Here is a 15,707-nt window from a genome sequence, read left to right on the forward strand (position 1 = left end):
TAAATACAGAATCAAAGTTTTAAAAATTGCCACTTATTCCCTGGATGGCTAGTGTGTAACACTGTGTCTTATCTTACCTTTGCTGATCTTCACCTAATTTTGACCATTTGCTGCCTGCTTTGACCTCTGCCTGGACTCCGACATCTCTGCCAGCCGCCTGCCCTTTTTTTTTTAAATGATTGTGTGTTTCAAACATTTTTTATATTCATAATATCTACTAGAACCCCTGTTCGGACATATTTCTGTTAAGTTACAGGTCTACGATTTAAAAAATAATTTCATGAAAAACAGTGGATCACTTTTGGTACAGAAATCTAGACCTCAGTGTAACGCTCAGGAGGTTAATGTATGTTAATGTAAACAAAAAATTAATGTAAAAAAAAAAAAAGAAAAAAGAAAAAAGCATTTAGCACATTTTTGCAATTCAAGCACATTTTACACATCTTACATTTTGTTCCCTGAAAACACTAAATGTAAAGAAAAACTGTTCATCTACCAGACAACGCTTTGCTTCAAGCGTTCTAAAATCCTGAGTATGGCTGTCAGCCCTGCCTTTCCCTCATTCCTATCTTTTACTACATGATTACAATGGAACATTTCTTTCTCAGAACAAAAAAATGCTGCTATATTGGTTCCCAAAAACACTGCACGCACATAGTGTGTAGGAAAGGGCTTTTTAAGACTGTATCATTGGGGGTGTAGCCACATCAATAGAAACAAATAACCCTGCAGATGCCTGTGCAAAAATTGTACATTCATTGTGGTGATATTCTAAGTGAATGTTTTATGCTACAGAAATACTAAAAAAAATAAAAGCAGGGACATGCTGTAGAGCAGCAGTCCCTAAACTATGAGTCAATGGTTACCAGGGGCAATCCTGTGCAATAAAAAGGTGCATGCATTCAGGGCTTTCTTATTGCTTGCCAGGGAATCCTGTGTAGAATGGTAGCAGATGCAAGGTAGTAGAACCCAGAGCATTCCTTCACAACCAGCAAAGTAAAGTGATGATCAGGTGCAGTGCTATATTATCCAAGGGTGCCAGTATAGTCCTCGCCATGACATTCAGAGGCAAGTGCTACTAATCCCCAATGATGCGTTGACACAGACGAACAACTGCAGGAAAAAGTACAGACACACTGACACAATACTGATAAATCAGAGACATTTGGTTGTTATGTGTTACTACTACTGACCCCTAAAACAGAGAACCTTTACTTCTACTGACCACCTATGTTGTGTATTCTTATTCCCACTGACCACAGAGTGGCTCCTAAAAAGTGTGATGAGGAAAAAAAAATGGCCCATTGTTTCAGAAAAAAAAAAAAAAACTTTGGGGGCACTGATTTGGTGGTAAATTTGGATAACACATAGACAAAAAACCTTAAAACAGATTGATCCAAATATACTGCTCTATCAAACCAGCAAGAGATACTAGGCTAATCTGAGCTTTCACTAAACTTTTTCCCCTCACATCAAATGGTCCCTTGCCCTATTTGGCATTTACCTATTATTCTTTTTCCTCTACATAACCAGAACAGTTTTGTTTATTGAACCATTCAACAGCTTTTAGCATAGATTACATTCCTCACCGAGTTGGGAAAAATCATGCTTGCATATACAGAGACTATGCTGGGGGTAAGGTGTAGGAAACATACACCAGCAGAACCAACCAATGGGACCACTGAGACTTGGTTGTCCATTTATTACTGTGGTCTTCCAGAACATCAACACAGGGACAGGCTTTTGTTGCAGCTGCACTCATTTATAACAGTTCTCAAGATGGGACTCAAGAATACCCAAAAGGAAAGACAGCTTCCTTCACATTTGTGGCTTTGTGATTAGTTTAGACTTCTTCTATTAGACTGCCATTCAAAGACAAAATTTATCTTTAATAGCAGATTGTCTGAAGAAAAATTTCTTTTTACTTTTATTCCAATTGATACATACCAAACAATTCATTAGATGGATGAAAGTGTAATGATCTGCATCCTGTCTGTAGGTATTATTAGGTAGCCTTCTAAAGCAAATAAAAGACTACAACATTTGAAACAATTCCACAAGAATTTATTTAAAAAGAGTTGATAATTACAATGAAACATGTATTTTGTTACAAATTACCACCCTATTTGGGGAGGAACATTGTACATAAACGTATCCTTCTTGGAGGAGTCTACCTAAGAATTTAGGTAAATTAGAAGCAGACGAGAACAAAATGTTAAAAAGTTAATATACCATTTGTTCTTTTCCTAAAGAAAACCTGCACTGAGAGAAATATGTAAGTTACAATTGCCGACATCATAAAAACACTATTTTCTCCAACTTTTTCTGGCCTCGGTACAGCAGGTCATTGCTCTGGAAAAAATAAGCAACCAGTAAACTCAAGCCATTGGCCCAGAATGATACGTATCTTCCATTTTCAAGGTAGCTTTTAGCAATGGAATCCACATATTTCTCTTGGTTACCTTTAAAAGGACATCAATTTGATCACTTATGTTTGCACCACATTTACTCACATCTGTAGTTTCACCCTGATACATCTTTCCTCTATGCAAATCCCAGAATTCCACAAGCTACATGTTGTTTTTTCCTGTAAAAAAATTGAATGTTGGGTATATATTTACAAAATTAACAAATCCCAAACAAGTCATAATCTTAGCTGTACAACTGGCAATGCGGATTACTTGTAATGTGTATTACATTGTATATAAAAGAGATTGGTAGTCACTTTATGACTGTTTGTTCGTACAAGGATTGGCACACACTGTACAATAATATATAAAAATCTAATATGTATATATGTATAATGGAGTAATGGTTATATTTAATATTTAACAATAAGTGGATCATAGTACAATCAATTTTTTATCCAACACATTGGACATATTGCGGATGATTTAACAAAGAGGTTAAGAATGCTCACACAATGAATTCCAATCATGTGAAGATGAAGTAAGAGAACTGGGATGTGAACATGCTTGATTCCTTTAGTAAATCAGCTGAATTGGCATTTTGCACAGGTCAGCAATCGGGTAGTTAAGAGGAGTTGTGCTGTGTCATGCTGACACTGTGTTGTAATTCTGATTAAAAAAAACAAAAAAAAAAAAAAAGGGAACAAGAAGAGACAACACCAGAGTGAGTTCTGCTATCATATATTGATGATTCATTAGGAAAAAGTGGCAAACCTAGCTTCTGCTCCAATGCCAGACCGATTACCACAGGCATCTCAGTCTTCCTACTGGTTTCATTCTGTATACATGATAAAAAAAAATGCATACAGAGAGTGAAACTCAAAAGCCAGAAGAGTCGCAAACTCTAGAGGAAGATAGTGTACTTTTTGGCTTCAAGAGATAATACTGGGTAATGCAAGCAATAACATCAACTTTAAACTAACTTAATCCAAGTAGGTACACTACAGAAAAGGAAAAAGGTGAAAGCCGCATAACAAAAGTGGTCAAAACTAGGGGTAAATGCTATATGTAAACATGCAGGATACAAAAGGTACTTTAACCAGTTTGCCATTCACATTTATTATTGAATTGTGGGCCACCTGAACCAGAAATATGTTAAATAGGCCTAGAGTTTAAAAACATTTTCAGACATTGCAGGTCATTTTAACTGGATGCGAGTATGGCAACAGCATTTCTGAGCTGGATATGTTATGACATAAGATATTTCTATTTTCATCATGATCTTCCTGTCTACTTACAAAATTTGACCACTGACTCTTTTAGGGACTCCATTTAAGAGATTTTGCCTGACTTTCCCTTTTGCACACTGTCCCTTGACAACAAATAGCAGCGCATTGCAACAAAGAAAAGAAAAAAGGCAGCGCATGATTAAAACATAAATGTGTTAAAGCTGCTGCTATACTTTACTTTCAAAAGCATTCCTGTTTACCCAGGAAGTCCCCCAAAGTCCTGGGGTCAAAAAAATAGAGGCATTGAGTCCTGAGACTTGAAATTCTGTTAATTCACCAGCCCACATTCAACAAGAAAAATAATTTATTAATTGCTGAAGTATGCTTATTGGCTTGTGTACAATACAAGGAACAGAAATCAAATTCTGAGATATCAAGGCTTTTAGTGTTTGTATGAAAGTACAAAGACAATCAGAAAAAGCCGTTTTTTAGCAGAATGTCAGCAATGGCAGCTCCCATGTTTCTTGAAAGACCATACGCAACTACCATCAGGTATATATATATATATATATATATATATATATATATATAAAATTTATAATAAACCTGACTTCCAATATAAACTATGTTGTGCACCTAACATTTTTATCTTTCTAAAAGATTATGTGAGCTATTTAGTGGTTTTAGTTAGATATATATGCAAAATAGATAAGCTTGGTGTAAATAGTGTTATCAATACAACCTTAGTTCTGTGCATGTTTGTAAATACAAAATGTGCATGAAAACATATTTCTCATTACATACACCGCCTCTACATCTGCTTTGCAAGCTCGAAGAAAGATTATGGTTTACTGCTTACTGTCAATGTAAGTGAATGACTCAAGATTTCTTGAAATGAATGCACTCCCTTTGTGGATAACATCTCTTCTCGCCAGTTGTTTACAAGGTAGTGGTAGCAGTGACTAATCTGCAAATCTCTACATCGATTACAGTAACTAATATGAACAAGCATGGAAAAAAAAAATAAAAAAAAACACATGACATTAAAAATACTGATATAGTAACAACATATGGTCTAACTAAAATACAAAAAATGTCTAGCTGTGCCTCACAGAGTTACTAAAGGAGAACAATCATGTGGCCTTGTGATACCATTAATGCCCATAAGATCTGTTTGTGGTAAGTGGAAATAATATATATAATTAGCATTAAAATCAGCGAAAACGATGTACAGAAAGATTGTACAGAGATTACCCAAAATTAGAATTATTCTACAAATTATTGCACTTTCCCATCAAACCTTTTTTTGTAGTGGCACACAGGAATCCCTCCCTCATTGGTTTATGTAGCTGTCTGGTGGCAGGCACAGGCTTAAAATCATTGGAGCTGATGAGTGCGACATTAAAAGTATGTTAATCTGCAGGTGGTGCTGCAGATGAAACCAGTTAAGAAATAAATAGGGGCCAGTCACTTCCTCCTGCTCAGATAAATTTAATATTTTTATTACTTGACCTAGAGAGAAAAAAAAAACAGGCTGAACAACCACCAGTGTTACTAAACCCACTTATTGAGTGTAGGAAGTTTCGGGGTGCATAATCCAGGTGCTCTCTATGCAAGGTGAAATGCTGAAGTGTGACAGCACTTAGGAACAGTGTCAGAGAAAGAAAAAGAGTATAAAAAAAAAACAACAATGAGAGGGGTGTGGTGGGGGACAAAAGTAGGGCTTTAAAGGGCACAGAAATAAAGTTGAAAGCATCAACCTGTAGACAACTCTGCATAGTGATTTTTTTTTTATTTTGTTTGGACTTTTTGGAAATTTTACACAGCATTACACACCTATACTTTTTCTTGGGTTTTTCTGATTGCACTTAAAAGTTTCTTAAAATAATGAAAATGTACATTTTTCAATAATTTAATTGCTGCTACATCATTTACACACTTAATTGTAAATACAGCAGGATTCAGTTCCTGCATTTACTTCTATTTAGAAACCATTCACTTAAAAATGGTTTGTGTTTTGTGGTCAAAAAGTTATTCATTGTGCGTGTTTAAACAGAACACGTACAAAACATTCAAATTAATATAAACATATAAAGCAGTAAAAAGTAAAAATAAAATATCTGTATCAATACCAGAACATACACTAATTAGGGATATTGTATCAAAACAAGTCTTATGTGCTAAAACTGTGGGACCATTTGGGTAAAGCAGAGATAAAGTGACTGTGTGATTAAGTTTATCTTATAGAAGTGGTAAGCTATACCGTTGGTAAAATGCTTAGTAAATTCCATGGCCAACACATTGTTTATAAAAGAAAAGTTAATGTTTAAAAGTACTTGTTAAAGAAGATGAAGAGAGAGCAGTAATAAAATGAGAACGGATGCAACATCCCATCTTCCCCAATGGTCCATCAGTCCCTTTACATCTCATTTTCCTCAGATGTCACTGTGGAATAACCAAGTAACAAACAAGGAGCTGGTATGAGTTTAAGACCATTTAAAAAAATCCACTTTGAGTCAAATGAGATTTGCTGGTCAGAAGTCACTGAGGATGCTGATATCGGCAAACTCTTTCCTGTAACGGAATGAGAAGAGGCCAAGCAGGAAGGCCCATTTCATGGACATAAAGCTCCATACGCAGGACAAGTATAAACTCTTTGGATTTGTGATTGCTAGAAAGAGTAAGAAAAAAAAAAGGAAACTCAGTTGCATAAATAGAAGCGTTGCAAGTTTTTTTTTTATTATTATTACAGGGATAATAAATTGTTTTTTTCCCTTTGTCAGCTGTAGTTAATTCAGACACACAAAACGTTTTCAATTACTACTCATAGTTAAATTATTGAAATTGCTAAAAATATCATCTTTGTAACTTATCTTGGTGTCTGGTGTTTTTATTTAAGCATTGGCCATTTTTAGCTCTTGACCAGGGGAGATGGTCAAATTTTGCATACCAAAACTCCCCAAGCTCAAGGCCTTATTTATAATCCTTCCACACAAATAAGCAAAAAGTTCACAAAGTGGCCAAAAGCAGCAGTTTTGGAAATCATATAAATTTACATTATAAACATTCAACTTAGTACCTTCTTAAAATAATAAGTCATGTACATCGCTGTGTAATATGTTGGCGCCATATAAATCCAGTTATATAATAAGTCAGTAATGGGCATAGTGGTAGCATATGGGTCTCCACTCTTTAGACAATTATAACACTGTAGTCTTCCTCTCAGAAATGGGTATGTTTGTGTGAGCACTACTCTCCATGTAAACCACTTTATAGATACAACTAGGCAGTGGGTGAGACCGATAATATTCCACTTTTACTGCCCGATTGTATCTGATGATGCACTCCAGTTGAACTGTGGATAACAAACTGAATGTTGTTGCAGGCTACCTGAAATGTCTTCCAAGGTTGAAGTGTACACTCCCTACCTCTCATAAGCCATATATATGCTGATACCTATGCTTTGGTATACTGCATACACTAAGATTGCCCTCAAAATTCCATTAGAAAAATTATTTCAATATGTACTCAGGCCTTACCTTGTCACAAAAAAATCACATGCCAATATTAATTGTACTTGTTTTCAATGAAGTTATGAAAGTGTTTATTACACGCTTTACACACCATACATCTTTACATCATCTGACGTCTGTATGTAGCCTATTTATAAGTAACATATTTACTATATTCGCACATATTTTTATTAAAACCACATTCTATGATACTTACATTCATGGTTAGAGATGGCTAAAGAAAGGAATGCGATGAATGCAATAAGGGACAGGATAAAGAAGAAAATTCCAATGCAGAGGAAGAAGCGAAGACCTTTTAGCCATGTTCTCCAGAAGTCCTGTACATACATGATATGTGTGATGAGGGTCCACAGGGCCAAAACACCTAATAAAAAATTATATATGACAATTATTTTTTAAATTCTTTCCCATAGTTGAAGTTGTTGCATGTGCACTATCAATCTGTTATATTTTGTCCCTTGGAAGCACAGGAGGGTATTCGGCCCAAAAGATGCACCCCATCCCGGGGGGGCAGAGTCTTATGGCCCAAAAAATACGGTATAAAATAAATGTTTATGCATAACATTGCTCTACTCTATACTGAACACATTCCATTTCTAAAGGCCTACTGCATTCTTAAACATATATTTTGTACAGGGATAACTTATGAAAATTTCATACAAAGTTATATCCTTTGGTGGCAACACCGTACCTAAGAATTTCACCTAGTTTTCCTTAAGTAAATGGAATAGTGTAAAGTGCCAATATTGCAGCAAAATAATGGTGATGTGGCAATTGTGTCTACAGAAAAAAAACAATGCTTACTCAGCTTTGTAATCCAAAATGACCAAAACCTCAAACGTGACTCAGCTTTTTATAGGCTATCTGAAAGTGAAGAGTCACAGTTAGGTTTATTGTGCTGACGGAACAGATTTCACCTCTCTGTCTAGATGTGACATCTCCGCATTCCAACTCCAATTGTCCTTCTTATCTGACAAAACCATATCATACTCTCATATTTAAAGCACAGCATTAATGCATGTTGGCGCTATATAAATACTGTTTATTATTATTATTAATATTATTATTATTAATAATAATAATAATAATATATAGTTTTTAAATTAAACAGCCTGAGAATAAATAGTATGTTAACACAGATTTACATAAATAGGTTGGAGATTTACAAATGGCTTAAAATGTTTTATTGCAAAATAGATCAGCTTGGCGTAAATATGCATTTTAATGGCTTCTATTCTCTAGAGAATGTCATATCTAATAATATACCAACAGATGTTACAATAAATGTCCAAAAGCCTGGTCTAATCTGATGGCATTCTACAAGTGTTTTCCCTCGGTGCACATAATTGTCACTAAAGGTGAACAGAACCATGGTAGGCAGACGCAAACGCAGTGCTACACTGTAAATGGGCTCTAAAAAAAAAAAAAAAAAAAAAAAAAAAAAAAAAAACCACAGCATTTTTAGAAGGCAGTCAACAAATGGTTTAAATGGATAAAAAAATAAATGACTGGACAAAAAAGGTACAGAAGCAAGTGGGTAAGAGATCTTTTTGCAATTTTTAGAAATAGTGATGCTTAATTTTACACACAACTCTTTCCATTTCAGAATGCAGCAATCAACTCTATACCAATTTATTCTTGCTGGGTTTGCCCACAGAGAAATTGAAATTTGGATGACTTATAGCAGGGGCACCCAATTCCAGTCCCCCAAGACCAGGATCTGCACACATTTTTAGAATTTCTCTAGCAGTAAAATGTACATGTGTGGTTAATACAAAAAGTCTGAACATGACAGTCTTGTATGTGGTCATCGAGGACTGGAATTGGACACCCCCCAACTTTAGCATGACCAACTGAATTTACATATCATCAAAATGTAGTATATGTGACAAATTTCAGGATATTATAACAGTAAATTGCTAATAGGTAACTGTGCCGGCAAATCTGAAAACTTCCTTTGTGTAATAAAGAAATCCACAGTGCAGGGCAGCTACACTAAGCCTGACATCTGGGTTTGCAGAGTTCTGAACATCTGTTCTAATACTCACACAAAATCACAAAATTATATATTTATGTCCCAGCGGGGTTACCAGTAGATTTAAGGAAAGTGTATTGTTGTTAAAAGATTTTACTTGAAATGGCACTTAGGAGATCCTTAAAAGGGAGTTAGGGGAAACATCAAGCTAGAACATAAAAACAGCTAAGCCACCCCAGAGCTGAATGATTGCTCTATGTTGTTCTGAAAATAAGAGGAAGCTCATAACATGACTCTGCTATTTAGAGAATATCTGAAAGTGCTGAGTAATTGCCGACAACCAATTTCATTATTTCATACTGCACTGTCTCTAAAACCTGTTAGAGGGTATACATGAAAGATGCCATTGTTCACAATGGCAATAGCATCTTTCACATATTATGAAATAAACAGTTTTCTATGGGACAAACTGAATAAAACAACTGAGCAGGACATTTCATTCCTTGGCTGAGGACATGATTGCACAAGGCTCATCATTGTGTAACCGGTATAAACACAAATGTCTCTACTTTCCATCACACAAAATACTTTCTAAAAGAGGCTGACAGTTATTGAAATTAGCACATACATTTACATATTCAAATCCATGCAAAACGTTGGTAGCCAACTGACAATAAGCAAAGAGGAAAAAAAAATGAAAAACCAAAAATGCAAAGGCAATCTGACCCATGTGAAATTATTGTGTGCAAGTCTGTTCTGCTAGAACCACAGACCTTTTGGGAAAGATCTGGGCACGTTCTTGTCCTGAGAGTTTCTATGCCAGTATTGATTCAGGTCTACTTATCTGCAAACATATAAGGAGTAAAATTTTAAAGTGGAACTAAAGCGCCAATTTTACAATAGTTCAATCGGGCAGGTCATTATTGTAGAAAGGGACAGGCCATATCCTGCAATAATCCTTGCCTGCCTGATCACTCTGTCAAAAATTGCCAGGATACTCAGAAATCTTGGCTTCCTCTGCGCTTGCCGGGACTGAATGAATGTCATCTCAGCCTGGCCAATCAGAATGGCCGAGGATCGCAAGGAAAAAGATAGCAGTGTCCTGTGCAGGAACACAGACAGGTGAGCATAATGGGGTTTAGTTCTGCTTTAAAGCCTTCACTATGATAATCTTCCTCACGAGCTTAACAAGAATAGGCGATCCACAAAATTAAGTTTTTAAACTGTTTTTCATAAGGATTACATTTTGATCAGTTCTCAGGAGTATTTGAAAAGGCTAACAATTCCCAGTTTCTTTTACAGGAATTTCCTCATCCACCCAACCTCAGGAATGCAATCATTTGGAAAACATTACATGTGGGAGGCAAGAAATATTAGGCAATGGGCTACATGACAATTCTCATGCAGCTTCTTTAGCAATATATAATATATGAAGAAATTAATGGCACAGAAGTTCCGGAGCTCAATAGCCGACTATGAAACAAACAACCGCAAAACTTTAAAACGGTGCAATAGGTCAGTCTTGTATTTGTTTCCCCCAAATGGTAACAAGCCTGCCTAGCACAGACAAAACTGTGTGCCAATTGTCTACATTATACACAAATTTTAGATCCCCAAAATTACACTTCAGCCTTTTTTAAGCTGCTATTAGAGCAGCACAAAATGCATTACATAAAAACATATATTTGTATTTAAATTTCTATTCTAATTGTGACTCCAAGTAGTCTTTTTAAATAAACCGTGCAAAGTTTTTATAAAGCAGAACTCTCGACAAAACAAAAGGGAAAACAGCCTGGTAGTGCAACCCAAAAAACACGCAACCTGTGTTGCATCAGTAACCAAGCAGCTGGCAAGGTGTCGGCCTCAGGGAGCCCATGCAGGATCAAATGACCCAGCAAAGTTCTTTAATAATGTCAATACCGTGCTGTTGACTATTCTCCTGAGGGTGTGGTGAATTTTGAACTCAAGGACCTGCAATGGAAGGATTTCTGTGCTTCTTCTTCAATCATTCTGTTGATTTCTGCAGTCTGCACCTCTCCTGCCATACTAAGAAAAGTTGACTAGTGCTTTGGGGATGGCATTCACAGTTTGGGTCCAACAACTGACTGGCTTCCTGAGCTGCTCTTCTTTCCCCTTTTCTGTGCTGTACAGGGGATTGCAAGAGGCTGATGTTAATGAAAAGTAGCTACTGAAAATCTATACCTAATGACATCTAATTATGTATAAATTAATAAAGGGGTACACTAAAGTGTGTCTATTACAACTGTATGGAGTTCAAAATATAAAAATATAAGGGCAAAACTTTTTTTTTTAAATCAAGATTTTGATTAGCATGATAAGAGGTTAAGCAATGGCCTCGGGTGCTCATTGTTGTCAGTTTTACTTTTGGGAGATTCATTCTCTCTAACTGTCCCTGATAACCAGTGTCACAAGAAAAAAAAAAAAAGTGAGAATGGGGCTCTCTAATACTGGACAAGATAGACGATCATGGGAGATCCTGGGTGATCAAGCAAACCTGGATCTGGTCAAGAACTGGAAATATTTGCCAGCTAATAGCAAATCATTTCCATTCCAGGTTTGCTTGGTGACCCAGGTTCTCCTATGATAGTATATCCTCTTCAGTTTTGTAGCTTTAATAAATCAGGCCCAATGAATATAAAAATTCTGAGCTGCTATCCGCAAAGAAGCAGTGGGGAAATCTCCCTATGGAGATGCTTGTTCTGGTGATTGGAAATTAACCCCCTCACTTCCCAAAAAATCTCTGGAACAAAGTGAAAAAGGCAAAAAAAAACAAAACAAAAACAAATGGCTTCAGATATATTTTATGCTGAATTCTCTCTTTTCGGTCAACTTTTGTAATTATTTCCTATAGGTACCAGTCTGTTTATAGGCAACTAAATTCTGCCACCAAAATCTACAGATGTATAGGTTATTTCAGTTTATTTGCAACCTCCCCTTTGCCTGGTGCTCCAGCTGAAACAGATGTTAGCAATGATTTTGTTTTGCTACTAGAACATAGCTTGCATATTTTAGGACCACCAGAACACAAAGCTAATTGAAAATATTAACTATTGGCAACAAGTACAATGGGATTTATATCTCTATAGGTACGCTGCATATGAAGTTAATAAAGGTATGAATTAATTTTGGCCTTAAGTGCATAGCAGGCATGCTGGCAATGGTTTTGCCTTATCTTGCAAAATGCAGCTGTTTTAAGTGCAGCCAAGCAGAAAACATTCATTCCAAAGTGCACAGATTTCCAAGAACACTGGAAGAAATTTACTGAGCTACATACTGAACAAGAAATCATACCAACAATGGAAAAAAAAATAACAACACAAATAATTCACGTGGAAAGTTTAAACCTAACAATAATAAAAGTTATTTATGAGCAGCAACAAGCCGATAATTATTAGAACTGCATTATCACAATAATGCAAAACAAAATAATACAATAAATCCAGGCAGTCCCAAGTTTGTACTTTTTAGTAACACCTATTTCAATTAAAGAAAATAATTAACAATTCTTACTATTTTTTTTATTGCTGCCATTGACCCTCTTAGGGATATTTCACATCTTTTTAAGTCTCCTGACACCAGGATACGAACGAGGGTCAGAAAGTCACAGACAGGTTACTAACAAAATATAAAGTGACTGCAGAACATGAGACACCCAAATGTCTTAAAAATAGTTCCATACAGAGATTTTAACCTTTCCCACTTAACCTTCCCTGAAGTAAAAACAAGAGATTATATGCAGGCCATATTAAAAAAAATTGCAAGATCAGCACAATCTTTGCACGTAAGCATATCCAGCATCTACTAAGTTGTATGTAGGTCCATGTTGGTAAAGTGGGAACAGGGTCTTGGGTATTTTTAGTTAACCAATGCTGCAGCAAGGGCTAAAATGTGCTGCCAGTAAATTGGGAGACCCAGACCACTGACTGACCTGTGTGAGAGAAGCAGTCCAACTCTATAACACGCTGCCAGTACATGTTGTTTAAAATGCATACGTACATCTTAAAACAAAGTACGTGTTTGCTTTCTTTCCCTGACCTAACCCATTCGCCCTCCTTCGGCACATGGATACCGAGGTCAAACAAACGAGGCTCACCGATTGAATCTAGAGCTGCCCTGGCCATATGCCGGATATTACACCCCTATAGACGATCTCTGGACCCCTCACACAGACCCCAGGAAGTCTAAGGGGCTGTAATGTGTACATGAGCACAAAAGCAAAGAATTCTGTGCAAGATGTAAACAGCAAAGCCACAGCCCATCAGATTTCACTAAGTAGCATCTCTTGGGATGGAGAGGGGATAAAGGAAAAGGTGAAAATGATTGAGTACTTTGTTGGAAAGAGCACTTTAACTCCTTTAACTCCCGCTATATAACAAAGCAAGTAAAACGCAGTATATTTGTTACTGCAGATGCAACCAGTCTGCATTACAGTAATAAATAAGGAAACCTGAGCAATTGTTTTCATTTTTTGTACACAGAATAAAATGAAAGTTTTGGCCTTAAGACACACAAACACAATTTATTTTAGTGCTCATAGTTTAATTTTTGGCAAGCTATAAAACATACAGAATTGGAATTTATTTTCATTTCTGTGCCAAACTTTTGCTAATTTTTACAAATGGGCACAGGGGTGGAACAGGAGTATAAAAACTTTAAGTTCTTTAACTTTTTTTTTTAAGCTCTTTAAAATCATTTTATTGAATGTAACATTTTGGTCTCATCTGTGTGTTACAACTGAGGAGCATTTTAGGGTGTTGGGAGGATATACAACATGAATGACAACAAACGTCACACTGCAAAAAATGCTTTGAGTGAAAGGATCCTAAACCTTTTAGAGATTAATCAGCCTGCTCTCAGTGTCCTGGGCCTAAATGCAGGAGATTGCCCTTCACTTTCTTTGTGTTGGTGGGACAGAAAATTGAATCTATATAATTTTCCTTCACTCCCTGGGACGGATGACAACAACTTTGTGCTGCCTGCGTGCCACTAGGGAGATTTCCCTTCACTTCCTGTCTCATAATAGGAAATTATTGGAAATCTCTGTGAAGTTTACAACAATTTTATCCAAGAGAGCTCTCTCAAACTAAAAGATCCCCCCATCACCACAACCTATTGGTTTGATGACCACACAAAATGTGGGATTTCCCCAGTCTCTGTCTTATCAATAGCAATGATAACAAAAGGTGCGGCAGAGAAAGCAGCAAAAAACATTAAAAATAGTATAATATAATCCTCTTACTAATATATAGGGTTTTTGTGCCATTCTGTTCGGATATAAAAAAAGGCATCTTATGTTTTTATTTCCATCAAGTTGCAAGTTGTGATTTTCTTCTGCATAGTCATTTCATAAAGACTGTTACTTGGATAAAATAACATGCAGTGTGTGCAAACCAGAATTATTTTTAAGCTGGGTGGGAAGAAGCTGTAGGTGGGTGGCAGCCCATGTATTGTGAGCCAATTCTTCAGTAACAACACAACAGCCGGGTGGTTACTGAAAAGTGCTGGGTGGTGCGCCCAGCTAAAAGAGTCTGGGGAGAACACTGACCCTACATAATGTAATAACATTTCTACTGGTGATAGGGATTTTCTTCTTCTAAATGTTGTTACTAGAAGACCCAGATTTCTCTCCACTCAAATTTAAATCATGCATCGTACAGTGCTAGTCGTTGGAAAGGATCGTGAAAGATCCTTTCCAATGACTATTATTGCACGTGTGTATGCGGCTTTAGGCTGAAGGTATTGTTTCATCTGCTTGTATCGTGCCTTCCGTGGTCCCTCCTTTCCTCTTTATCAACATGCCACTGAAATTACTACTTTACTTTAAATTTTAAAAATACACCTGATTAAAGGTCCAGCGATATCATCAATTAGTCTCTGCAATGCAGATGGATCATAGCTGGCAGGGTGCTGTACATAGCTACTAAAAACATGAAGCTATATCACCCAGATTCAATGTTGGGTATCCATAGCTGAAAGGACTGAAATTCAATGAATGAAAGAAGCCCAGAGATGCTCTGAGGTCAGTTTAGGTGAGGAGGAAATAACTAGAAAATGTTGTACATCAATCGGTCAAGCTCCATCGGACTTGGGGCCACGCGCAGCGCCAGTCCCACAGGAGGGGGCCACACGGGCACGCGCAGCGCCAGTCCCACAGGAGGGGGCCACACGGGCACGCGCAATAACACTTTGTCTATAAATCCCCTGAATCTGCTCCCCTTCCCCCATCACACCCAAAGACAATACGTGACAATTCATATTACCTCACCTCCAGTAGATGACATCATTCACACCACACTGCATAGTAACACAAACCTACCTGAAAGGCCCCCCATTGCCGCAGTCCATGGCTGCCCGAAAGCCACATTCCAAGCTAGGAAAGCTGACAGGCCAACCACAGTGCCCACCGCGGCATAAATAATCCGGATCCAGAGCTGCTTGGTGACCGCCATGGAGACACTGCTACCCCGAGCACCGACACCGTCCACACCAGACCAGAGGAGCGCAAACAACACTATCCGCCGGCCCTCACAGCCGATTGGTA

The 15,707-nt window shown here is 37.0% G+C and overlaps 1 protein-coding gene across 1 annotated transcript; it reads right to left on the reverse strand.

The window, feature by feature from the left end:
- Positions 1-2,042: 2,042 nt before the first annotated feature.
- SLC48A1 (solute carrier family 48 member 1) lies at positions 2,043-15,704 on the reverse strand. Its single transcript, XM_072406556.1, has 3 exons — positions 15,483-15,704; positions 7,367-7,534; positions 2,043-6,308 (listed from the first exon to the last, which is right to left on the reverse strand). The coding sequence occupies exons 1-3, from the start codon at positions 15,613-15,615 to the stop codon at positions 6,172-6,174; spliced, it is 438 nt and encodes a 145-aa protein (XP_072262657.1). The 5' UTR covers positions 15,616-15,704; the 3' UTR covers positions 2,043-6,171.
- Between the last annotated feature and the right edge of the window lie 3 nt (positions 15,705-15,707).

Source organism: Pyxicephalus adspersus, chromosome 1 (genome assembly GCF_032062135.1).
Source record: "Pyxicephalus adspersus chromosome 1, UCB_Pads_2.0, whole genome shotgun sequence".
NCBI classification, from domain to species: Eukaryota; Metazoa; Chordata; class Amphibia; order Anura; family Pyxicephalidae; genus Pyxicephalus; species Pyxicephalus adspersus.

What these genes read in the sequence shown, in the direction of transcription:
- SLC48A1 (XM_072406556.1), bottom strand. Translation starts at nt 15,615, where the DNA reads ATGGCGGTCACCAAGCAGCTCTGGATCCGGATTATTTATGCCGCGGTG. An exon ending in GGCAATGGGGGGCCTTTCAG is followed by an intron (nt 7,535 to 15,482) that starts GTAGGTTTGTGT and finishes ATTTTTTATTAG; the next exon opens with GTGTTTTGGCCCTGTGGACC. An exon ending in AGCCATCTCTAACCATGAAT is followed by an intron (nt 6,309 to 7,366) that starts GTAAGTATCATA and finishes TACTCTTTCTAG; the next exon opens with CAATCACAAATCCAAAGAGT.